This window comes from Drosophila busckii, chromosome 3R, assembly GCF_011750605.1.
Source record: "Drosophila busckii strain San Diego stock center, stock number 13000-0081.31 chromosome 3R, ASM1175060v1, whole genome shotgun sequence".
Classification (NCBI taxonomy): domain Eukaryota; kingdom Metazoa; phylum Arthropoda; class Insecta; order Diptera; family Drosophilidae; genus Drosophila; species Drosophila busckii.
In genome coordinates, this window is record NC_046607.1 from 2,105,085 (window position 1) to 2,130,424 (window position 25,340).

Genomic DNA, 25,340 nt, shown 5'->3' on the forward strand with positions numbered 1-25,340 from the left:
TAATCACCCTTAGCTGTAGTGCTACCGGAACAAATTGCTAAAAATTCTTTGAATTTTGTTGCCACAAATGTGACACACACAAAGTTATTTCTTTTGTTTTCCTTCTATTTCGTGTTCATACATATCTACGTATATACATTTATTTTCTCTATGCATATTAAGTTGACAAATAAACAACTGGAGATTGAGTAAACAGCAGTTTCCGTAGAATTTATATGGCCTGAAACTTTTGTGCAGATCCAACAGAAATTTAAACTGCAACGACGCCACAATTCTTAAACAATCAGACGACGTCGAAGTCGCGCTTGCTGCTGCTGTGTCGGCTTGTGAAAGGCGAGGAGGTTGACGGGTGCAAAAATTATTGTCTAAATCAGCAAAAAAAAAAAAAAAGAAAAGAAAAAGAAAACAACGAGCCGAACAAAAAATAATAAACCTTAATTCGATGCTTCGAGCTTGATTCATTCATACACACAAATAAATGTTGTTATACAAAACTCGAGATCAAAGAGAGAGAGAGAGAGTGAGAGCGGGAGGGAGTGAGACAGTGTGTTGGAGGGGCGAGGTAGAGGGGTCAGCCAATTGAGCTATGAAAACCGATCAAGACAGGGGCCCCAATTGAAATTGTTGCTAAGCACACCATGAGAGAGCGCAATGACATGAAAACGATATTCGAAAAGTGACCAAAATCCCATTGCTATGTAAGTAAAGCAAAGCAAACCGAAACCCACAGCCTACAAACTTGCAATCCAATCACAAATCACTTGGTAGCGGTGGAAGAGGCAAGGAGAGAAGGCAAAAGGAGTAGGTGTAACTGGCCCCAGTGCCAGTCAAATGCCACCACAAGTCGTGCAACAACAATAATCATAGCTTGGAGGATGGGTTGCTTAGCTGTATTTGGAGTTGAAGTGAAACTAAGAAGAATTGAAGCTGTGTGCGCGCTGCTCTACTCTGACTCTATTTTGTCGGCGAACATGGATCTAGTGCACGGTTGGTAATGATTAAGTTCGTGACTAGATTTCATGCTCGTCTATTAAGTTGGGTCAACACCACATACAACATGGCATACGTCCATGCCCCAAAGAGTAGAGCAGCGCCTCAAAACAAAAGGAGCTTCAGGCAAAAACTCAATTCCGCAGAGTAATTTTCTCCAACGACACAAGATTTTTTTTCTTAACTTGAGTCTAATTATATTACTCGATTGACCCGTGACCCACATAATGAATAATAACTTCTGCGCTCTCTCACACACACACACACACACACCCGCAGCAATTATCATTGTTGGTGTTGTAAAGTTGAAAAAGTCATTGAACTGTTGCCACTCTGTTCATTTGTTGCAGCAGCTGCTGCAAGTTGACCACAAGCCGAAGCCAAATGCTGGCTCACTCGCCCCCGTGCGCCGTACCCGCATAAATACCACAATGCACGGTAGCCTTTTTTATACATATGTATGTAGATATATATTTTTCAGATTTGCGCGCAGTTAGATATCTGCTTTATGGCCATGTGACACGCGATTAAAAATCGAATTGCAAGCCGAATTGCTGTACTCCGTATTCAAAGCAATCGCTGTTGTTGTCGCTGCTGCTGTTGTCACCGTGTGAAAATGTCAAGCGAGGGTTGCATTTGTTTTGTTGCTTTAGCGCCTGCGTGCCTGCGGGTTGTTGAATAACAAACATTCGTGTATGTACGTTGCAAACTAAAGGCCTATGTTAGCTTTTTGTTTTTCTTTTCTACTTTATTTTCAGTGCTGTCCAGCGACCGAAAATTAACTGCGCATCTAACTGTAACACCTGCCAATTGACGCTTTACTGAACGTCCGCCATTTCAGTATCAATGTAGACGGCTTGCGAAGCCGAAAAAAACACCTTGCTACCCTCTCTACCTTGCACGCTCCCCTCCAATTGCCAACGCACCAGAAAGTCTGAGGCAGGCCTATAAAGAAAACTATTTACGTTTGTTGGCTGATTTATATATTTACGAAATAAGACTGCTGCTATTTGTAGCTAACTACTTAGACATAACTATAGTATACATGCATACACAGGTATATTTGTTTGCTTTCAACCCCAGCGAGAAAGCCAAGCGCAGTGAATTGCAACGATAAAGTCTCGACCTCTCATAGCAACTTGCTGCTTTTTTCCCATTTCCTTCCCCATCCGCTGTGGCAACACAGCCATGGCAATCAGCTACAACAACTTGAAGCTGTGGCAGCCGTCAAATGCTGAAACTAATTGATATAATAGTTAAAATAACAAACTAACGAGAAAAACGCTGCTGCTGCTGCAGTAACGAAGCTAACAAACAAAGAGAAGATGGCTGGCTGCTGTTGTTACTGCTGCTGCGTCTGCGAAGTGCAAAACCTTTCCAATTTGAAAATAGCGTTGTGTGCCTGTTCCCACAAATCACAAAAACAACAAGAAGAACAGAACACAACAGCAACAACTGCTAGACAGAACGACAGCAGTGCAACAACTATGGTTGCCATTGCAACGCCAAATGGGGCTAGGAAGATGACAATGCAGTGATTATAGCAAAGCAGAACGACGCAACTTGAACCCTAGCCAATGCCTTGGACTAGCAGCTGCAACAAAAAACTATATACATATAAGAAAAAATTCTTCAATGCGCGGCATTTCCGTTTACCCACTGAGGATGTTGCAGATTTGCTTGAATCCAGCTGCTCCTTACGGTCAATTCAGCATACAAATACTGTATCATTAATTAAATTAATATAAATTGTAAACCATTTTAAAGTCTTGTAAGCTACATAATAAAAGTCAAAATAAGCAATGATACATGTTTCTTTTTTATGCATTTTAGTTCTCATTGAATTCTCAATGTTGAATATTTTAATCAACGCGCGTAACTATTGCATTTATCGATATCTACGCTCAGTGTTGGACAGAGTTTGCTGTATAATAGTCGCATTGTGCAGCATTGAATTTAATCGATTGTTTCGATGACCATTGACTATTGATAAGTTTAAAAATCGCGCTTAGCTCAAACTACAGAATTTTGATTTGAGTGAAAGTAAGACTTGTACGAATTGTTAGTTAGTAAGCTAGGCGCAGATTGACTAGCTAACCAAGTGCAATTAATACAAGTTGCTTTTAGTTAGCTTTTTCGTTTACATGTAACATGCAATAGCTAACGTAACGAAGGCGTTGCAAGCAACAGCAATAAATATTATGTGTGTGTGTGATATAGCAGGTAACAGGTAGCCAACATATACCATAAATATACATACATACATATGAGCGTAATCCTAATGTTTACATTAGTAGCAGTTTTGCTTTAATTATAGACCACCCACACAGAGTGATAGTAAAATAATTTGTTGAAAAATATAAACCACTAAATGTTTGCTGACCATGAACTCTTTATGACGGACATTTACCTTTGTTAACTGATGCTGTCTACCTTCGCCTTAACTTAACACCCAGTTTTTAAACGCAATGTGGGGAACGTTTACTGACCCATTCGTAATTGTGCCACTGCTACGCTTGCCGCTAATATTTTGGCTCTTTGCTTTTTGTTCGCAGCCGAAAGCGTTTGTTGGCATTACTAGTGCTATTAACACGATTTGGAACAATTTATGTTGTTATAGCCATTGTTGTTGTTGCCAGACTACGCGTCCAATGGCCAGCTACCGCATTTCGCTTATACACTAGTTTTAATGTTTGATTGCTAGTCGAGCAGTGTGGTTCAGTGTGAATTGCTGCAAATTATGTGGTGCATAATATTGTTGTTGCTGCTCCCTCATGCTGAATGCAAGTCAAATGTTACGGTTGACATTTGGAATGCTTTCAGGGCTATTAATAATGATAGCACAGTGTTGGCGCACATAATACCGGAAATGTATGCCACAAGCATGCGTATGGCGAATCCAAGTTTTGTATTCAAAATGCCCAACAGTCAGCTACTCACAATGCACAGATCCGATTTTGCGGAACCACTATTTCCAAATGTAACGCTAAGGACAGCGCCGACAGTGAGAACGCAGAGTACGCAGACAGAGGCGCCAGCGGATGCTTGGCAGCAGTTGGGTCTGGAGGGCTGGACGGGTGAGCTAAAGCCAGCGGTAGCTGCGCTGGAGCTGAGTCACACGTACGGAAAGATGCCATTAGCTGAACATATTGTTGCTAATTAATTTTGTTTTAGGGATGCGACGCCCACAGAAATTACTTTAAACTTGGAAGGACCACAATTTAATGGACACGTTACTGGCATACGCGTCATTAGCAACAATAAAGCGCCGCAAGAGGCAACCATGTCGGATCTAATGAACGTTGAACATGTTTACATAGCGCGTGCCAATGATCCATTTGGTTACTCCATGAAGTGGGCGCTCCGCAATGACAGTAATAAGCAGCTGGAGTTGGAACGCGGTAAGCGTGATGTGGCCAAGCTATACTCAATGATCAAATGCTCCACGAGCTGCGATCCGCTGATCTACAAAGGCTACGGCTGCTATTGTGGCTTTGGTGGTCATGGCATAGCCGTTGATGGCATTGATCGCTGTTGCCGACAGCATGACAAGTGCTACAATCAGAGCAACTGCATCTCCTACTTGGAGTACTTTGTGCCCTATGTGTGGAAATGTTATCGAGGCAAACCGCTTTGTGCCCTTGATCACGGGGAGTGGGGTGGACCCGACTCCTGCGCGGCCCGCCTATGTCAATGCGATCTGCAATTATCACGCTGTCTCCGCAAGTTTTACTGTCCCAGCGGGCGTGCCACTTGCCGCTCCTCACGTTCGCGCAGATTACAGAATTTAATTTACTTTAAATAAACTTCTTTACATAAAAATTTGATTTATTTGTAGCAATTTTAATGATGTCGCTGACTCTTACGTGAGCCACTGCGCGCTTTGTTTCCACCAGGCGTCTTCTCCTTCTCTGGCTTGGGCGTCACATTGCTCGTGGTAAGAGCAGTGCTGCTCTCCGGCAATGCTGCAAACTCCTTGAGCGCCCGACACTCCTGCATGAACAGCAGAGCTGACTTGTAGATCGGTGTGTGTGGCTTGTAGATAAGCAGTAGATTGTGGCACATGAGCAGAACATCCCGCTGCAGTTCGCTTATGTGTCGTATATGTCCGGTATCAATGTTGCGCTTGAGGCTGGGCAAATCCATAGGACGCAGACAACAGTCGGCCTGCTTGTGCGTATGCTCATCGTGGAAGGCGCGACGAAAGCATGTGGAGTGCTTGCTCTCTAACAGCGTATTGTAAATGCCTAGAAAGAGTTTCTTGGCGGCAGCGCGAGTCTCGCGACGTTCATCTGGTGGCTCACTCGATGCTGGGGAATTGGGTATGCTGTCAATCACAGGCGTAGATGAGCAGCGACGTCGCGTGCTGGAGCGAACTGTGGACTGATCGCTGGCTGTTGTAGTGTCATCATCTACCATTGGACTCTCTGAGCGGTCACGATGCGGTAGCTTGCGCAAGAGCGGCGCACGTGCGCTTAAAGGAGCTGGTGCTGTGGTTATGTTGGGACCACTTCTAGGTGGCGTTTGCCTTGTTATCACTGACGCATCGCTCTCGTGTTTAAGTTCATTGTGCTGTTTGCTTTTGGCGCTGCTGCGTATAGGTTCATCCACCTTGCTACTGTCAGTTTGTGAAGAGGATTCTTCGTCGGTGTCGTGCTTGGGTTCTGATGTAATCTCAGCTGTGGGTTCCGCTAATGGCTTCTCTGAATCTTGGCTGGAAGCTGCAAAAAGGACCAAAAATACGTTAGAGCTGTTATACGAGCTTCAAGCTTCAAATAATTAAACGCACTTGTTACTGCCGTGGACTCCGTTGTTGTGCTTGCAGCGGTTTGCTCTAACTCCTTGCCGCTCTCCGTCAGTTTGGCATCTTGCTCTGCGACAGCTGTGATCTCAACAATTCCCCCTACAGTTTTAGTTGGCTCCGCAACTGCAGTGGGCAGCATTTCCTGCACATTATCCTCGCTAGAGCTGCTAATAATAGTAATGCTCTCGCTTAGCTCCTCCACTGCCACTTCGCTGCTTAAGGGTACACTAGGCGTATTGCTGCCCTCTGTGGTACGCTCTTTGCTCTCCTGTGTGGCCACCTCGGCTAGTGGTATATTATCATTAGAATCATCACTTGACCCAATGACTACATCGACTGATTTGGGTATGGGTGATTTCTTCGCTTTTGGATCCTCGCGCTTCAGTGCATCCAATTTGTCCTCAAAGTCAATGACATCTGGTTTGGCTGATGCGTCCGCCGGTGAGTCGACAACATTGTCCACATCCTTTAAAATATCTTCATCGATAACACTGGCCATGTCTATGTCAAGATCATCAATAATGTCGTCCATGTTCTTGAATACCTCAAGCAGCTGCTCCTCATCTGCTTCCGTTACGTCTAAGGTGTCTGCATTTGCAGTGTCTTGCGACTCTTGATCTCCAGCTACTGCTGGAGTATCAGTAGAGTTCGGAATCGCATCTCCTGTCTTAGTTGCGGCCTCATTAGCTTTCGGTGCAGCAGTTGCCGCAGCCTGTTGCTTCTTTTCTAACAGCATGGACAGAGTAGGTGCTGCTTGCGATGGACTGCGTCCAGTAGTGGTTACATCGACTGTAGGTGGTCCGCTAATCGGTCGCGATATAAATGCCGTATCGCTGGGACTTTTCATAATAATTGCTGGTTGATTGGGTATGGCGTTGGTGCCGCTGGTCAACAGTGAAGTTATTGTTGGAGCAGTGGCTCTAGCTACGCTTGCCGTTGGCGCTGATGTTGATGTGGGTGAAGTGGCATTGTTGCCACTGTTGCTGCTGCCTGGCGACTTAAGCAGCGAAGTAAGCAAGGGTGCTGGAGCTGCTGCTTGTTTATTACTAGCCGGATTTGTGGCGCCACCTATGTCAATAAGCACTGCTTAGTATAATTCAAAAAATTAAATTCAATAAACTCACCTGCCATATCCTCTACTTCCATATCAACTGCTGTAGTGTCTGCACTTACGTTAGAGCGTCTGGCATTGCTGTTGTTGCGCCAGCTGCCCACCATTTCCTTTTTACGCTGTTCCCGCTCACGCATACGATTCTCTAATTTCATCTCGTCTATACGTTTAGTTTCTTGCTCCTTTTCAATTTCCTGCCACATTTGCTGTAGCTGCTGTTCACTCATTTCATCCGATTGCAATGCTTCAATCTCACGCTGCACTTTACAATAGAGCTCCTGGTCACGCCGCATTTGTGTTTTTATCTCAATCATACGCTCATCTGTCAATCGGCGGAGCAGCAGCTCTGTCGGTGTTTCTACAGTCACATTGGATGGGGAAGAGAAGCCAGAGCTGCTCTCGTTTGTGCGCTTCTTGCGTTTGGTTGTTTCCACTGTTTCCAATAGATGTCCATACTGCACCGCACAGTTTTTCTGTGAGTACCAATCTGCCGGCCTGTTGTTGCCATTGCCACAAACAGATTTTAGTGTACGGCTAACTGTAATCCAATTCTGATCGCCACTGCACGACACTGCTGAGGCCAGGCAGAGTTGCTCGCGCTTAGCCCACGTATCCATCGGCGGGCGGCTCATTTAACAATATAAATAATTCACAATTTTCACGAGAATTTATAAATATTGTTTAGCTTGGCTTCGTCTATCGCTCCCAGTTAGTGACGGTCGTACGCTTAATCGCAAGAATAGAATTATCGATTTTTCAACACACTTATTTGAGTAATCGCCTCGTAAAACAATTCATTAAAATTATCTTAATCCAGTTGGCAACAGTTGAGATTTTCCTAGTAGACTACTATCATAATGGATGTATCTAATTTTATAAGCTCAACTATTCGAAATTATTTATCAAATTTACCCTTCCCAACAATTTTGGGAATTGATTCAGATTATCATTTAATGCTAGATTACGCGAACTATGTATATGTCTTAGCTATGAATTGGCTAAGACCAAAGACTCGTTCCACCCACCTCTGTTGTGTCCAGTCGATGGGCACCGCAACAAATCATACGAAAGCATAAAAATAAAGTTGTATGTTATCACCTTGAAGCTCAATGAAATATTCTGGTATTTAGTATCGAATTATCTATATGCAGAAGACCAACTGTGACGATAGTCATGCGAGCATGACAAAAATGTCGTAAAATTGCTTACTGTAAAATTCGAATTACATACATACGTTTGACATAAGAAAATATATATATTTTTTTCAAATAATATATTTCGACTGCAATTTAAAGGCCGATAACTATATATTATATATAACATTTTGTGTTGGACTAATTAGACATTCGTTACTCTTTCGGAGCTGCTCATCACTATTCAAGTACCGAAAAGTACTCGTCAACAACAACAAACCAAGTTTTCGAGTTGCATTTGTGTTTAAATTCGTATCAAAGAAAGATGGAACCAATCTCTCATTTAATAAAATCATCACTACCCAATTATTTATCAAACTTGCCAATTCCCGATAGCTTTGGTGGCTGGTTTAAGTTATCATGTAAGTGTAACGCATACGCATAGCTTGACCATTGGATCCGATCAATAGGGCGCCTCTCCCCCATTAAATCTCTCATTAAAAATGAGAATAAATGACGTAGCATAAAGTATTAAACATGCGTAAAGTGTGTAGAGCTTAGAGGCATCTTAGAAATAAAATGCTACCTAGCTTAAAGCTACGTCTCCCAGCCAGACGCACTTATTATCTGTTCTTGCTTATTATGCAACAAGCGTGTTGGAAACGCGCCATAGCTACTGTTGTTGTTCTTGTTAACATGAAGAAAGTTCAGAGATATTTTATCTACCTAATGTTTTTTTTTGTGTTAAGATAAGAATTTAGACTGACCATATTTATGCATATCAATCAAAACGTGTTTTATCATTAGCACGACCTTGTGCCAATTACAATTCATTTCAAATCTAGTTCATTGTCTTAAAATATACATTGCTAATAACTGTGTATTACTCTTTTATTTAATTTCAGTCAAGGATTGGCTGGCGCTTGTACCACCAACTGCTGTGGTTGCCGGTATTGGATATGCTGGTTACCTAGCCTTCTGCCCAGCTGCTCGCGCTGCTTGCTCGACCAAAAGCGGCCGCTGTAACAATCACATTCGGAAGCATGAGGCTAAAGTTGTGGACATGATTGATGTGGAGGACATCGCGGATAAGGCGGCATTCTGTCGCTGCTGGAAAACCAAGAATGTAAGTTTATCTATTCGCGCATAACCAGCTTCAACTTATGACTTAATACTTTTTTTTCTGTACAGTGGCCCTATTGTGATGGCAGCCATGGTGAGCACAACAAGAACACAGGCGACAATGTCGGTCCAGTTGTAGTAAAGAATAAGTAAACATCATTGGTTAGCTTCCCAGTGGTGCCTGGTTATATATTTGGAAGCACATTTTTAAGCATTTCCTTATTGTTCAAATTTCGTAGAAATTTCTACACTTTGCCACTCAAATAATTGTTAAATGAAAGTCATTGGAATTAATTGTAAACATAAATTTAAGAATTTATGTGCACGTTGAAGAAAGCCAATAAAACAAAGCCTAAAAAGAATGTAATTCTCAAAATAATAACACTGTTACTTACTTTAGTAGAAAACGCATATTTATTTTTAATCCCGTATAAATTATTTGCTGGCCATTTGTGATAAAGATTTATGCAGTTTACAAAAACAATGCCAAGACAATTTCAGAAGGCAGAAACAATTGGCGTGCTGAGCATGCCAAAGAGCATATTGTATTTATTTGTAATTGTTATTTGTTGAAAACACGATGTCTTTGTCTCCGTCTTTCTCTCTCTTTTTCCGTTTCTAACTCTTTACTTAGGATAATAAAGGCATCGTGCTTGCTGCATTTCTGTATTTGAAATCTCTTTATTTGAAGATCTTGCCCTGGTTGAACTTACGGCCTTCCTTATCGGTACCGGCCCATGAGAAGTACTGGGTAACCAGTTTCTTAGTCTCCTCGCTCTTGGCATCCAGTTTCTTCCACTCGTAGACCTCGTAGTCTATCTGCCAGTCGGGTGACAGGGTGAAAGCGAGATCCTGTCCACGCCAAACCCACACACCGGAAATGGTGCTGTTGTTGTCCTCGCCAAACAAGCACACTGAAGCAAAGGCCTGCTTGCGCATCTTGTCGAGACGCTGGAACATGCCGGTGATGAGGTTGCACGACATGAAGACCTTAGACAGCTCTTGGCTGTACTTGTACTCGCCATACCAGATGGAGTAGTTCTCTGGATCGAACTTCTCAAAGAAGTAGGGAATGGACTTGGCCTCCTCTTCGTTGGAATAGCAGCGCTTGAAGTCATCAAAGTTGAAGGTACCCTTGGGCATGGCATCGAAGGGATCCTTTGACTTGGGCTCCATGGCCAAAGCTTCATCAGCAGCATCAAGGTCTTCAGGCTCATCGGCCTTCTTGGCAGCAGCCTTAGGCTTCTTCTCCTCCTTCTGTTTGGGCTGCTGTGCCTGCTTGTTGGCACCACCACCAAGCTTGGCTTGGAATTCAGCATACTTCTTGGGATCAAAGACAAGCGCCTTTTCGCACAGCTTGAAATCCTTGACAACTGCCTGCACCTGTGGCTGGTTCAGGATGGTCACGAACCAACGGTTCACATTGCCGTAGGGTTTACGCACGCTTGGCTCCAGCACATGCTCATACAGATGCAGCAGACTGCAGAAGACAACAATGTCGGCCAAAGTAATGCGTTCACCGGCGAGGTAGGTGGCATCCAACAGCTTCTTGTTCAGCTGCTGCAGCACTACCTCAGCATCCTGTTTAGCTGTAGTGTTCTTCTGCTGTGGCAAAATGCCTAGCAGTGGAAACACCCATGCGCAGGAGACTGGCACGATTTCATTGTCAGCAAACGAGATCCATTGCTGCACTTGAGACTGCACAAAGGGACATTTGCCACCACGCAGCTGCTCGCTGGCCAAGAAGTAAGCAATGGCATTAGACTCGCTCAGGCATTTGCCTTCAGCTGTCTCAAATGCTGGCACCTACAACAAAATAAAATTTGCACATAAGCGTCACATACATACATATATACATACATGTATATATTTTTTTTAATGATGACGTTGCCGGCTTTCACACCCAAACAGCCATTTTGAATGCTTGTGCGTGTGTGTATATTGATATGCTTACCTTGCCGCTGGGAAACTTCTTGAGGAATTCCGCCGATTTGTTGGTCTCGCCGAATTTAAAATTCTCGGCCACCTTCACCTTTGCTCCAGAGTACTGGGCAGCGATGAGTGCCTTGTAGGCGCGGAAGTTCTCGGGGTAAGTGTAAAGCGTCTGCAATTACGAATTAAGTATGCAAAAGACGATTAGTACGGTGTACATCTATATATTGTGCATGCTCTGAGCCATAATTTATAAACAATTAAACAAAGATTGCACATAAATTTGCAAATTAATGCCAGTCCAATTTTCACTTACTCCAGTCGACATCGTGATTTTTGCCGGAGAGAAAGAAGAAGAGCGCTGTCGCTTGTGAGTGGCAATATTAGAACGGAGAATTAGCTACTGACTGTAACTGTTAAAAGTCACTGTAGACACTGTTATATGCTGTCTAGAGGTGGAGAAACATCGATGTCATCTATGTAGTGATGTAAAAATACATGTAGTGAAGTGTAACCGTAAAAATACCTATATCAGCGATATTTGTTTGCGATATATTCCAATGCTGAGCAGTGCTTGCAATGCCAAAAATCAAGCAAGCTTATTCAAATTGGACAAAGATACTACAGCGTAGCATTGAGGTTTTACGAGAAGTTTTTACTTTTCGAAGCTGATACATATTGTAAGATTAGGCCCATAAGCCAGCGAAATCTTACATTTAGAAATTCAAACCAACATCGAATCTTTACAACTCCACAGTCTTGTCCTTGCGACTGACACAGATTCTGAAATTTACGTGTTTTGTATAATACATACCATATACATACATAAATAGTTTTTAATACTATATTTCTTGTAAATCATTAATCTCTTTAGGCTAAGGTGTCACGAACTTAACCCATTCGACCCCAACGTTGCCTGTGAGCAATTTCAAATGTTTAACGATATAGCCAGACGAGCCCTTAGTTTTCTACCAAGAGTTCTGTGGAATCCCTAAACATGACGTTCTATTTCCGTGGATCGCTAAGGTTGAGCGATTGAGAAGCATAAGTAAAAGTGTATTTCGTATATCGTAAAATAGAGGCAAAATAAAAAAAATTTGTTGATATATTTTAATTTTTCTGTTATCAGCCATATGCAGGATTTTAGGCTAAGGACTATTTAAAAATTTAATAAGTTATTCCGTTTTCAAAAAAACTAGATTAATCCTTATATAAGCTAATCTGGCAGCATTGAGTGCTTAATTTTATTTTATAATTATACACCAATATTTAGTAGATAAAAAACCATTGTGAACTAAAGTAGTATAACTCACATCGTTTTCCAACATTGTACAACCAACATAAGCTCTTGTGTGCTTTGACAGCCCTGGACTATCGATAGTCTTATAACAAAAAACAGCATAACTAGACGGAATTTATGCAAAATTCCACAATTTGTTGTAAGACTCCGCTTAAAACCGTGTTTAAAATTTATGTAAAGGTGTAAGTGCAGTGTTTCTACAATGTATAAAGCTATTACAATAAGAAAAATACTTTAAGTGGCTGTGAGAAGCATAAGGCTAAGCGACAGCCGCAGTGAAAAAGTGAAAATTTGAGTGGTTGCTGTCAGTGTATGTGTGCGTACTGTGTATGTGTGTGCGTGTACTCTTACGTTGCAAGTGCAATTAGAATTGTTTATGCTTATTATGCGGCAATGCTACAACACACACATACAATCAACGGCAACAGCCAACAAATGTTGTCCCCGCAATATGTGAGTTGCAATTTACATATGGAAAAGCCAGCAGTAAGACTATCATACACACGCACACTATCACACACATTTATACATCTACACTGATTGTCGCAGCATCCAAGCATGCAGCTAAAAAAAAGGAAATAAACTACATGCATATACATATAGCTAACATAACAGTTTACTTTGCGCCTATGTTGGCATTAGGGTAACTGTGCTGTAACCTTAGCATTAACATTATCATTATTGTGCGCTCTTTTGTCGATTCAATTTTTTTTTTGCTTGTGCGACATGTGACCTTCATTCCAGCAACAAAATCAATAGCAATAAACACAGTTAACTGTTCACGTTCAGTTTTTACGCTCACTCTCTGCACATAACATTCGCATACGAATTTGCTTATTTACGTTTGCTTGTGCCCTGGCCTACCCCACAAAGGTTACACCAACCCACCCACCTGTCGCCCCAGCGACAGTAACAGCAGCCATCGCTGCCGTCGTTCATCATGAATTTGACTTTACATAATTAACTCTGAGCAATTGCCTCTTGTTGATAACTACTATGCACAGAACCGGGGTCAATTCAATAGAGCGCAAAAAAATCACAAAAACGTTTAAAAAAAAAACAAAACATGTGATCAAAAAATTAGCAAGGCCATCAAGCAAAAAAAAAAAAAAAACAAAATAGTAAAATGATTTTCAATGCCCAAATGTTGTCGACCCACGCGCGTTTTTTTATTTATTGATAGGCAGGCACTTGTGTTAAATGTTTCAGGATTGATTATTATACAATGCATGCTTATCAGCTTATCAGGTATATGACGCATAGTTTGAGTTGATAGTTGGCTTTTTTATTTAACATATGATAATCAGAAACAATAAGTATTGGTAGTGATTGTTTTGTTTCGTGTGCCAGATAAATAAATAATCGTTTAATAACTTAAGTTACATTAATTTACAAGTTTCTCAATAATCTCTTGGTCTCTGCAGGATAATGAAAGATGCACGAATATGACTTTATAGAGCTGAGCGAGGAACAAAACCGTCTTCCGTCTAACAACAGCAGCAGAAACAGCCCCAAAAATAATCAGCAACTCGTTGAAATCAGTTCTGAATCAGGAGAAGAACAATTACCAGTCGAAAACAAAGCTTCCACAAGTTTTGAGGCATTTAGTATAATTTATCCCATTGTTCAGGAGTATATTGATCAGGTTGCCGAACCAGTAAAGCCATCCGAGCTTGACGCAAAACGCAAACGTCCACGTCGTGTTTACGTGGTAGATCCATCACGATTTTCCAGTCTGAGATCACGTCAAGCACCTGAGCCTCCAGCAGCAGCAACTTCAGCGGATACTCAAGCATCGTTAGTGCTAGAACAGGGCACTGCTTGCTCACCCACACCCACAGATTGCGGGGAGCAGAAATATATTAAAACAGGTAGTTTGTTGGTTTTTATAACGCACTCAACAGCTGTGTAAATGAAGTAAAAATTTAATTTTTGCAGAGTATTTTACGCCCGAATATTGGAATCGCATAGAAGAGGCGCAGGAGCCCAAGGGCAGTAGTCGTAAGCGCGGCGGCGCCGCAGGCTGCAGAAGCCGCAAACGACGTAAGCGAAACGAGCTCTTATCGCCGGAAACAGCGGCGGCTATAGCAGCGGCACAACTAGAGCTTGAATCAGGCAAACCCTTGATACTACGTCTGCGTCGAAGCAAGCCCGATACCGACAAGGATACATTACTGACAGAGCAGTTTGAGCTTGAGGCGCCCAAAGCGTCAGCGACACGTGACAAACGTAAGCGCGGCGGCGGCAGCAGCAGCAGCAACATGTCAGTCTATGATAGACGCTATCAGAGCTCCAATGAGGAGCAGCGACGTGTAGCGAATGGCTATGTAGCTGCGGGCAATGGACTGCGTGCTGGCAATGGCAGCGATGTGGAAGCCAGCGAGCTACAAAGCCATCAGTATTATGTAACCAGCAGTGGCAGCAATGCAAGCAGTGGCACTGGCGCCGCACTCAATGGCAGCAGTAGTGCAAGTATCAATCATGCCCCCGCCATGGGCACACTGTGCAACATTGGAAACACTTGCTATCTGAACTCTGTGGTTTATACGCTGCGCTTTGCTCCGCATTTTTTGCACAATTTGCATCATCTTATACACGACTTGAATGTGGTGCAACAAACGCTAATGCGCCAGCGCAATGCGAAGTCTGCCTCGCTGGGGCGCAATGTAAGCGGAAACGTGCAGTTGGAGCATGCGCGTAGCTGGAGCAGCAAGGATCTGGCCACAAGCGAGCAATATAACAGCAGCAACAACAGTAATGGCAGCAGCTCAAATGCGGGCAGCAGTAGCACCAACACCGCCACCAACATCTCCTCCACCGCCACCACCAAATCCACGCACCAATCGGTTAGCGAAAAACTGCATGAGCTCTATCACAATCTGCATGGCAATGAAATGGCAGATTCAACGGAGCCATATCATGCGGACACGCTGCTGCATGCAATACAGGATGTGAATGCCACCTTTGAGGGCAACCAGCAGCAGGATGCACACGAGTTTCTTATGTGCGTGCTCAACTGCATACGCGAGACGAATCAATCGCTTATCAAAGCCATCGGCGAATGTCCTGAGGTCATTGCCAATGGGTAAGCATTATGAAATAGGTATTCCCAAAAATGTTTATAATATTTGTTTATTTTTACAGCTATATAGCAAATCCAGATGAGACCGACACTGTGGATGCATTGGAGCGCAACGAAACGCCTATAATCGCCGCTGGCAATGGCAGCATGGCCACTAGTCAACCCCAAAGCAGCAGCAGCAACAACAGCAGCTCCACCACCACAGCAACAACTACAACAAAAACATCATTTTTCTCGCGCAAACCAAAGAGAAAAGACGAACTGAAAACTTCGAAGTCAACGCGCCTGCAATCACCGCTCAAGGATAACAGTCCCACAGCAGCGGCGGCCACGCAGCAGGCCACCGCCAATAGTCTATTCTATTTGAATACAGTCGATCTCAGTGGTGCAAGCAGTAGTGCCAGTACAACGCCCACGCCAACGGCAGCAGCAACGCCAGCGGCGCCAGCAAAATACTCCAGTGATGATGAAATGAGCACGGCTAGTCTGCTAAAGGATAAAATGCGTTTGGAGGAGCGTATACGTGAATTGAACCTGAATTTCTTTAACACCGACTTTGAAGGTATTGTGGTGCTGACGACCAAGTGCCTAAGCTGCGAGACCATAACACGGCAAAAACAAGGCATGTTGGATATTTCAGTGCCTGTGCCAATATCGGGCTATGATATTGCCGAGCTGCAGGATAAACCCAGCGCCTATATACAGGTAAGCTATATAAGTATATTTTACCATAATAAGAAACACCTTAACAACTTTGCTCTCTTTCCATAGAATTCTTGCATTACACGTGAATATTTTCGCGGCGATAACAAATACAGCTGCAATCAGTGTACAGGCTATACTGAGGCCATACGTTCGATATCATATGAGGTGCTGCCACGCCTGCTGGTCATACAGCTGAATCGCTTCTCGGGCGGCATGGAGAAGGTTAGCACCTATGTGCCCACCACCTTTACGTTGCCCTGCTTCTGTGCCAAGTGCTGTGACCTGAGCGATGCCAACAAGCTGCATGTGTATAAGCTTTACAGCGTTATAACGCATGTGGGCGCAACGCTTACAGTAGGACATTATATTGCATACACCTGCTTTCTGGACCTGGCTAGCGATTATATAAACTGTCCCAAAGATCGACGCAACAACACCAGCAGCATGCCGACACAGTCAGGCAGTGCGGCCAGCAATGAGAATGCGCCACCCAGCAATAATGGTAGCAGCAGCAGTCATGCCAGCACACCTGTCTCTGCGGCAGCCTCAGCGCTGGCTTCCTCCGGCACCAGTTTGATAAAGAAAATGAAATTCGGTCGCAGCAAAGCATCCAGCAGCGGCGATATGAGCAAGCATGTCAAGCAGCTGAACGGGCTGACAAGCAAAACCATAACCAATGGCATTGGCAAGCTGAGCATGAACACCACATGTCATGGCGTCAATTGCTGCGCTATGCGCCTCTGCTGCAGTCAACAGGCCAGCGCCGCTGGCAGCAACAGCGCCAGCAGCAGCGACTTCAGCGAGGAGTCACTCCAAAATGGCAGCAACAGCAGCTTGAGCTACGGCAGCACTGCCAGCAATTGTGCGCCCTATCCCACAGGCTATGGCAGCACGGGGCGTGGCGGCGTCAAGGCCAACTATACGCAAGGCAGCACGGAGCCCATTTGGTACATGTGCGATGATGACAAGATTAAGGCCATGACACAGCGCGAATTTGCAGAGCTGCTTTCACCCACGCGCAAAATTACAATTACGCCGTATTTGCTGTTCTATGCACGCTTCGATCTGCAGCCAACGGCCAGCAAAGCCAGCGCTGCGTCAACGCCGCCACAAAGCTCCTGGTCAAATGAGAACCTACAGAGTGGTCTCCACAAAATATGAGAAGTTTTTGCAACGCTGCGTTCGGTCTTGTATTGTAAGACAACGAGGCCACACAGTTAATTGAAATAAATGTTAGTTAAATACACACACACACACACACACACATGCATATATGTTTACATATTTAATATATATATACATACATACGTCTCTAGTTTAGGTCACATAAGTGTGCGCATAAGTTAAAGCAGAAGTCTGTTTGTTAAACAATGTACTCGGATTAAGCTCTATCGTTTATCTACATGCATAAATATCTACATTTAAATAAGTTACAAACTCGTTTAAACGCTGACTTTAACCTTTGACTGAAGCCCAACTCCTTAAAAACACGAAACACACACACACACAAGCACACGCATACAATGATAATAATTTGTTGATTGAGCTGGCTTAAATGTATAAATGCTTAAGTTGTATAGATATATATGTATATTTATATATGTATAATTTATATATGTATATTTATGGCATTTATAAGGTAATTTGCCCAACCGCAGCCGTTTAGCAGTTTGAGCTTGAATTGTTTTTGCAGTTTGCATTTGTTTAGGCTTTAACAATTTGGCTTTGATTTGTTAATTGTAACATATTAAATAAATACTTCTGAACACGAATTTAAAACGTTGAGAACGCTAATTGTTTGCGCTACAAAAATATAAATATTAAAATACTTAAACACACTCAGAACGCAGCATGTAATATAGCTGAAAATACAGCAAAGCTCAATTCAAATTAAAATATATAAATAAACTGTGTACTGCTAACGATAAAGCAAATTATTGAAACAATTTCTAAACAAAGTTACTTCCATAAGCAGCTACATATATTCAAAAAAGTAAAACGAAGCAAACATATGTTTAACAATTATCAGTATACAAATAAACAGACATATATCAAGTGTTAAATAGTTGTTAAATGCATAACAATTTAAAGCAACAACCATTCAAAGCAACATGACAAACACAATCACACAAATCTAAGCAAATCAGTGAATTGTTAAAACATTTAATAAATAGTTTATTTTGATGTTTTCATATGAAAAACAGTATATTTAAAGTGAAGATTAAATTTATGCATGCAACACTCACACAAAACAAACGATAAATTGTAATTATATATTTGTAATAAATACACACACATACTCACATACAGACACAAATGAATATAAATGCTTTAGTTAATAGTTTTGTTTTTTCTGTTTTCCAAGCGCGCTGCTTTAGTGATATTAACATTTACATACAAGCAACAATTATTTATTTATAATACAACAATTCCGAGAACAAAAAAAAAAAACAAAAGCCCATAATAAGCTGTATAAATCAATAAACAATATAAAGTGGAAGTTATGTTGAAGAAAGCGCCGTTTAATTCCAATAACAAATATTATATTATGTTTATTGTAATATTTATTAGCATTATAGAACATGCTTAACTAAATATATAAAAAATATACAAACATAAAACTCAAACTATTACCCAAAAGTATCGACTCTTATTGCTAGAAAAAATTCCATTGGGCGCAACAGACAATGAGAGACCCAGTACATAAAGCTTATAAGCTTCGAAATTGCAAACCTCTCTGAATTGCTTTGTACAGTCTTCCAAAAGGTTAAATCTAGTCTTACGTATTTTTTTAAATATTTTATTTAGCTTGCAAAGAAAACTCATTTGTTGTGTGAATTTTATTAGGATTATTTTATTTAGCTCCTACTTATAACCAGGAAGTTTACAATTATTTATTTCTTGTGTAGTTCCGTGTAGTGCGACATTCTTCATTTTAAAATATTGAGATACTAAAGTTAATACATTTTATTTGAAATGAGCTAATGTGAGCTTCCTTGAATGCATAGTAATTGTAAATTTTATTGGAGATGCAATTTAATCAAGCAAATCCTCAATTGAGCGCGATATCTTGCGATAGTTACGCTCCTTCCATTGCACATTCACCAACATAGTCTCCAGCGTTTGTTGCATGGCCTGCTCCAGGCCCTTGAGTGAGCTGCGCTTGTTCATAACAAAGTCTCTGAAATGTTCATAATCGGCTTGCGTAAAGATCTGATCGGAGAAAGCGGGCAAGAGGCGCGACATGTCCTTAATAATGGGATGATAGCTGGAAGAGCAGGCATTAGATAAAGAGTTTATCAAGTTAAGTTGCCACTTACAAATTGTAGATAAAGTCCACATTGTCCATAAAGTAATCTCTGGCCAAGTGGAAGCCAATCTCATTGTACGCCACCGCCTGGAAGGCCCACATTGAATCCTGTCTGCGTATGCCCTCCTCCGGCTTGAATGTCAGCTCCAAGTAGCGCTGCAACTGCCAGACCTGCATGGAGCAGCCCAGGGCAGCCATCATTGTACGTTTCTCAGCCGCCACATTGGAGTTCTTATAGCGCATCCACAAGAATTGCCAGTCGGCGTCATCGCCATTGCGTATGGCTGTGCAGTAAACCGTCTGTCTCAAGTTGATGGGCACGGGGTTCTTCTGATCTGGTGTGGCTTCAGCACGCCAAGCACGATAGTAATCGACGGCCACAGGCACACAATCGTCCACCTTATATAGGCACGCCCAGCTGGCAACAAGCGTCTTTAGCAGCACCTGATCCTGCTGCTGGATGCTGGTGAAGGTGTCGTTCATGCCATTCAGATGTCTATAGATGGGCGTTACCAATTTCTTAATATATCGCTAAGAAATAAAATAAAAGAGTCAATTTTAGACTAGCCTAGCTAATGCTATTGAAAGTTCTCGAAGCTTACATGCAAAACTAAAACTAATGAACTTACGAAAAAAAACAACTTTCGAATTCGCCACATGGAATGCAATTTAGATTTGGATTCAGAATGAGAGCGCTGGGTTACGGCAAAGATTGAATTAAAATAAAAAAACCGGCTTACCTTAAAGAAATCATAGTTGGGCGTCTGTCGTATAATATGTTTCAAGCGCTTCAAGTTCTCAAAAGCCGCCTTCCAAGGTATATATTCCCGCTCTCGCTGCAAGTACTGCACCAGACTCATTGCTATTTCATAGTCCTGTTCGCCCGTCCAGGCCAAGAACAGCGCATCGTCAATGAGCTGAGCTCGGTTAATGACATGTATGCGCTCGAACTCGCCATTGGTTAGCGTTTCTATAAGCAACTTCCAGTTGTTCTCATCATAGTTGACCTTGTAGAGCGTGGACAGCTGCGTATTGAAGATTATCCACTGATCCTTGCCAGGCAAACCGCTAATTGTCTTGGGCAATTTTTCACCAGCCTTGCCACACTCCATCCAAGCCTTGGGTGCGGTGTTGTTAAAGTCCTGCTCCGATTGGATGGTATAGCTGCAAAAGCGCTGGGTGTCAGTTAATGTAAGTTTCTAAGCTGAGCTACTTACCTTAGTGGCACCCACCAGCAGCCACCAAGTGATGCACGTGCAATTTGCGTGTTAAGCAGATAACGCTCCTGGGTTAGCTTAGCGTTGCCTGCCGCGTAGTCACGGGTAATGTTGATGATGGGATAGCTATCAAAGGTGAGAACTAAATTAATAAGCAAGGGGAAACCTCAAACTCCTGATACATGTGGCATTTGATGACATTGTGCGTATGGAAAAGCTGTGATCAGAGGGGAAAGAGACGAGTAAAGTAACAAGCAGCGAGTCGAGACAGTCGTAGAAGAGAGTGCCGCGAGGAAAGAAGTGAAAAAGCAGTTGCAGTAGCGTGTGTGTAGAAGTGAAGAGTTCTGTGTCAAAGCCAACAAGCACCAAAGTTACTTTAATATAACATAATATAATATAATATCACTTAATATCACAAATGTAAATTTTATTTAACATAATCCAAATCCGTTAAATAAAATATATTTGTAGTACATCAAACCCTACATACATAACTCGATTAGTTGTTCACCTCAGATATCAGAGAGATATTTCTACCTTATGTTTACTTTACTTTGTAAAATTGAATTAAATAAACAAACATTAATTTAGTTAAGATCATGTTAATGCTTACCCTGTTTGCAGTGTCCAGGAGTCCATAATAGTCTTGATATCATAACTCTTGGGCAAAGCGCGATATTTGTGCGCCGCTTCAGTCAGCGACTCCCACAGATTATCCTGCTCGGCATTATTATAGGAAAACTTTTGCAAATAGTTTTGAAGTCCGCCACGGAAAGAATCATCGCCCAGGAACATGTGCATCATGCGCAGTACAGTTGAGCCCTTCTGATACGAAATCTGATCGAAGCTTTCGGATATCTCTGAAACCATCTCAATGGGCCTAGATATGGGATGACTGGTCTCCAAGGCATCCTTCTTGAAAATGGTCAACAGATTTCCCAGTGATTCCTGCTCCATTGAACGCCACTGCGGATTGATATTCTCCACACCCAGGCTTGCCACATATGTGGCGAAACCTTCATTAAGCCACAAGTCTGTCCACCACTTCATTGTTACCAGATTGCCAAACCATTGATGCGCCAACTCATGTGCTACCACAGAAGCGACACGCTGCTTGTCCGCCAGCGCAGAGTGAGCTGAGGAATAGAGCAAGGCAATTTCACGATAGGTGACGAGACCCCAGTTCTCCATGGCGCCTGCACTAAAGTCCGGAATAGCGATTTGATCAATCTTGGGTAGCGGAAATTTGATGCCGAACAATTGCTCATAGTACTGCAAGACTTGGGGTCCAAACTCAGCTGCATAATCGCATTGTTCAATGGCATTGGGTCGTGCCCAGGTGCGGAAGAGCGTGCTGTTTGGCAGCGTTGTGGGCTTAAACGCAAACTCATTCACCGAATAGGCTATCAAGTAGGTCGACATAGGCACAGACTCCTCAAATTCACACCAAACATAGTCCGTAAGTTTATCGCTGCACATAACACAAACATCGAATTTAAGCTCAACCTTAGCTCAGTTGCTGATATGTAACTTACTTTGGCTTGATTACCTTAACGGGCATGTTGCTGAGGCCAGTGAACCGCTTGTGGTAACCGAGTGTAACTACAAATGGTGCTTTGTATTCGGGCTCATCGAAGCAGGGGAAGGCTAGTCGTGCCGATGCGGGCTCGAATTGCGTTATGGACAGCCATCTGCATTTCAATTGAATAGAATTTCAGTCTTTGTTTTCAACAAAGTTACACACTAATCTTTTCAAAGTATATTCAAGTTCAAGCTTTGGAAATGGTTCAGTTATTGCTACTTTGCTGACGTGCCTAAATAAAGATGAATTCGTATATCCTATTCGCTAGTCAAAGTCTTGCGCGAACTTCAATACCTTTATAACGACGGGATATGAAACTTATTAGTTAATAATAATAATTTAAATGCAAAAACAATTCCTTTTGTTTATAAAATATAATGTTGATGGGATATGAGAGCTTAAGGTGTCGCGACTAATTCCAAGTTTAACTATGAGTGGACAAAATATTATTTATATAAAGATGCATAGCATCAAACAAAAGAGTCACAAAAGGACAATCGATAAAGAACCCTTACACTGATAACAAAGGGGTTTAAGCAATACAACAGATTACGTAACATATTTAGTAAAAGCCGTGTCTGAACATAAACAATAATTTTGAACAATAATTTCGGATTATTAATAAATAATCATAATTTATAACAATCATTTTTGAATACTAAGCAATTTATCGTAATTGGCTCTATTATATTTTAATCAATTACCTGTTTTTATTGGTTGTAGGATCTTTGTAGGAACTTCTATAATAACCCTCCAATTGTCGATTGAGCTCCGCCTCAAAGGGCATGGTTAACTCATAGATAGCACCGGCCTTCAGCTCCTGGCAAGTGTGCATGACATAGTAATCATGATGAGGATTACTCTCGGTTTTCGTAATGCAATTGGCTTGCTTAGCGTTCTTGGTATCGCTAAGTTTGATCTGGGCTTCATCTATAGTCAGATTCTTAGAGTGCAAAGTAATGTTGTTGGTATTCTTAAGCACTTCCATCCTTATCTTAACCGTGCCCTCGAAGCGCAAGGCTTTCTCGTCATCCAAATGGGTGAGAATGCGCAAATTATATTTCTGCGGACGCAACGAGCTTGGCAGGCGATAATAGTTGTAGACAGCGGGGTTGGCGGCGACTAAGCACAGTAAGGCACTGGCCACCAGCAGAAGCAGCAGCTGCATGTTAACTCTGCAAAAAATCGAAACAAATACAAAAAGTTCATTATAATTTTATTAATTCAATCAGCGTTTAATGTGTGTCGACGGCATGAAGTAATTAACTAAATCGTTTGCTGATTTCAACAAATCAATTTATAAAGCAAGCCAAATGGAACGTAATCAGCTCATTGCCGGCTTGATTTGTATTTATTTCATTTATTTTACTCTTTAATTTGCTAAATTTTGTATTTCGGTTTTGGCTTAACGCAAATGCGCTGTTCGGCTTGAGAAGACATTTTGGCCATGCCACACACGTATTAAGGTCTGGGCCAATGAAACTTGAATTCAGTTTTGATTTTAATGCTTTTTTGCTGTCATGACAATTGCTTTTATTTAGCTAAAATCTGTACATTCAGTTCACGTTCTCCACGTTCAGTCGCAGCATAGAAAGCCTTACAAAACTACAAAAACACCTCCATTTACAACAACAATAATGAATTATGGAAGCTGCAAGCCTACAACCCGTTTCCAACTCGTCTGCCGATTGCCACACATACATACATGCAAATATGCATATGTATCTTAGCAGCAAATAAAAAAAGGCAAAGTTGCTGCGTTGGATTGTTAAGCATAAATAAATAAATATGCGATTACAGTGCCAGCTCCATTATATACAAATCACGGGTAAATCGCAATTTTTATGATTTTACACATTTTTACATCTTTGAATTTCTTCGATAAATAATTCAATTAAAATAAATAAATAAATAAAATAATTTATATAAAATATATTTTTTAAAATGTTAAGTATTTGTATATGTTGTTCAAATTTCACTTGTCCTGAAATAATAAGGTAATATAAATCTTTATTTTTTTTTGCGCGTGTTATGGAATTAACACTGTACATAATGTATTTGTTTGCTTGTGGGAGCGGTTAGTGAACTCTTTTGATTGTCAGAACTATAAGCCACACGCTGAGTGACAGACAGTCTGAGATTTATATATTGAGCACAGTGAAAGAATTTAATTGACATAAATAGACGCAAGCCATTTGCATTGTAAATATTATTAAATGTATTTTCAATCGTTTTAAATTTGTTTAGCTTCCATTACTTTTCTTACTTTCTGCTGAACGTTCAGTTCTTTATTATTATTTATCAGAAACAGAATCACAATCAGTACTCATGACATTGACATATCAATTGACTTTATAGGCAGAAAAAAAGTGAGTGTGCGGTTCAATTAAAATACTTTTTGCAGCTCGTGCAGGGTTTTAAATACGCGCTTAAAAATCAAGCGAATTCAATTGATTTTCAGTGTTAATTAGTTTTATTTTATTTTTTTCAAAATCACAGCTACTTTAGTAGTAAATGAAATTAGTTACATATTTGTTAATTATTGAGGACAGTAACTCAATTTTTAGCAACGATGTAAGCAGAACTCGTTTTTTGCTTTAATTTTGAGAGCGCATTACGTATATATATTTAAATGCAAATTATGCATATTGCACAAAAAGGGAAAGTCAAGTCACTGTGTGTTTTTTGTGAGACACTTTAAGTTAACAATACAATTATTTAGTCAGCTTAGACTTAAACGCACCTTTAACAAATACAACTGCCACAAATAAATAATGAAAAACAAGACGATATGCGAGCCGTGCGACGGTCGCTGTCAATCTAAAGATTTTTTGAGCGCAGCGTAGCTGTCTTATAGGCCAACAAAGTGCGCACACACACAGGCACACATCACTTCGCACACTCATATGAATATGTATAGCTCGACTCAGAACGGAAGAGCGACGGCGATGGCGGCTTAAATGAGTGCGAATGTGCTTCGGCGCAGTTGAAGTGTAACTCACACACTCGCATAAACAAACACAGAGATAGAGAGAGAGAGAGAGAGATATTG

General features: G+C 41.6%; 6 protein-coding genes across 8 annotated transcripts; 3 read left to right on the forward strand and 3 right to left on the reverse strand.

Moving 5' to 3' along the window:
- Positions 1-3,907: 3,907 nt before the first annotated feature.
- LOC108601502 lies at positions 3,908-4,795 on the forward strand. Its single transcript, XM_017989401.1, has 2 exons — positions 3,908-4,110; positions 4,165-4,795. The coding sequence occupies exons 1-2, from the start codon at positions 3,908-3,910 to the stop codon at positions 4,793-4,795; spliced, it is 834 nt and encodes a 277-aa protein (XP_017844890.1).
- Positions 4,796-4,832: 37 nt separating this feature from the next.
- Positions 4,833-7,706, reverse strand: LOC108601685 (bromodomain-containing protein 8). The gene is made up of 3 exons (XM_017989594.1): positions 6,919-7,706; positions 5,780-6,862; positions 4,833-5,711 (listed from the first exon to the last, which is right to left on the reverse strand). The coding sequence occupies exons 1-3, from the start codon at positions 7,535-7,537 to the stop codon at positions 4,834-4,836; spliced, it is 2,580 nt and encodes an 859-aa protein (XP_017845083.1). The 5' UTR covers positions 7,538-7,706; the 3' UTR covers position 4,833.
- A 552-nt stretch (positions 7,707-8,258) lies between these two features.
- Positions 8,259-9,536, forward strand: LOC108604500 (CDGSH iron-sulfur domain-containing protein 2 homolog). The gene is made up of 3 exons (XM_017993996.2): positions 8,259-8,460; positions 8,944-9,164; positions 9,230-9,536. The coding sequence occupies exons 1-3, from the start codon at positions 8,364-8,366 to the stop codon at positions 9,311-9,313; spliced, it is 402 nt and encodes a 133-aa protein (XP_017849485.1). The 5' UTR covers positions 8,259-8,363; the 3' UTR covers positions 9,314-9,536.
- Positions 9,537-9,655: 119 nt separating this feature from the next.
- On the reverse strand, positions 9,656-11,467 carry LOC108604499 (elongation factor 1-gamma). Its single transcript, XM_017993995.1, has 3 exons — positions 11,409-11,467; positions 11,115-11,264; positions 9,656-10,966 (listed from the first exon to the last, which is right to left on the reverse strand). Exons 1-3 carry the CDS (start codon positions 11,418-11,420, stop codon positions 9,842-9,844), a joined length of 1,287 nt encoding a protein of 428 aa, XP_017849484.1. The 5' UTR covers positions 11,421-11,467; the 3' UTR covers positions 9,656-9,841.
- Positions 11,468-12,537: 1,070 nt separating this feature from the next.
- On the forward strand, positions 12,538-17,745 carry LOC108604405 (ubiquitin carboxyl-terminal hydrolase 1). Of its 3 annotated transcripts, none has more exons than XM_017993868.1 (5): positions 12,538-12,574; positions 13,817-14,263; positions 14,331-15,477; positions 15,537-16,179; positions 16,246-17,745. In XM_017993868.1, exons 2-5 carry the CDS (start codon positions 13,828-13,830, stop codon positions 17,338-17,340), a joined length of 3,321 nt encoding a protein of 1,106 aa, XP_017849357.1. In that variant the 5' UTR covers positions 12,538-12,574; positions 13,817-13,827; the 3' UTR covers positions 17,341-17,745. The 3 variants fall into 3 exon arrangements, with proteins under 3 accessions (XP_017849357.1, XP_017849358.1, XP_017849356.1); XM_017993869.1 differs by lacking the exon at positions 12,538-12,574 and adding an exon at positions 12,619-12,878; XM_017993867.1 differs by lacking the exon at positions 12,538-12,574 and adding an exon at positions 12,620-12,845.
- Positions 17,746-19,016: 1,271 nt separating this feature from the next.
- Positions 19,017-25,103, reverse strand: LOC108604445 (aminopeptidase N). Its single transcript, XM_017993925.1, has 8 exons — positions 25,032-25,103; positions 22,993-23,463; positions 22,242-22,397; positions 21,320-22,177; positions 20,707-20,832; positions 20,230-20,653; positions 19,500-20,020; positions 19,017-19,447 (listed from the first exon to the last, which is right to left on the reverse strand). Exons 2-8 carry the CDS (start codon positions 23,454-23,456, stop codon positions 19,216-19,218), a joined length of 2,781 nt encoding a protein of 926 aa, XP_017849414.1. The 5' UTR covers positions 23,457-23,463; positions 25,032-25,103; the 3' UTR covers positions 19,017-19,215.
- Positions 25,104-25,340: the final 237 nt, after the last annotated feature.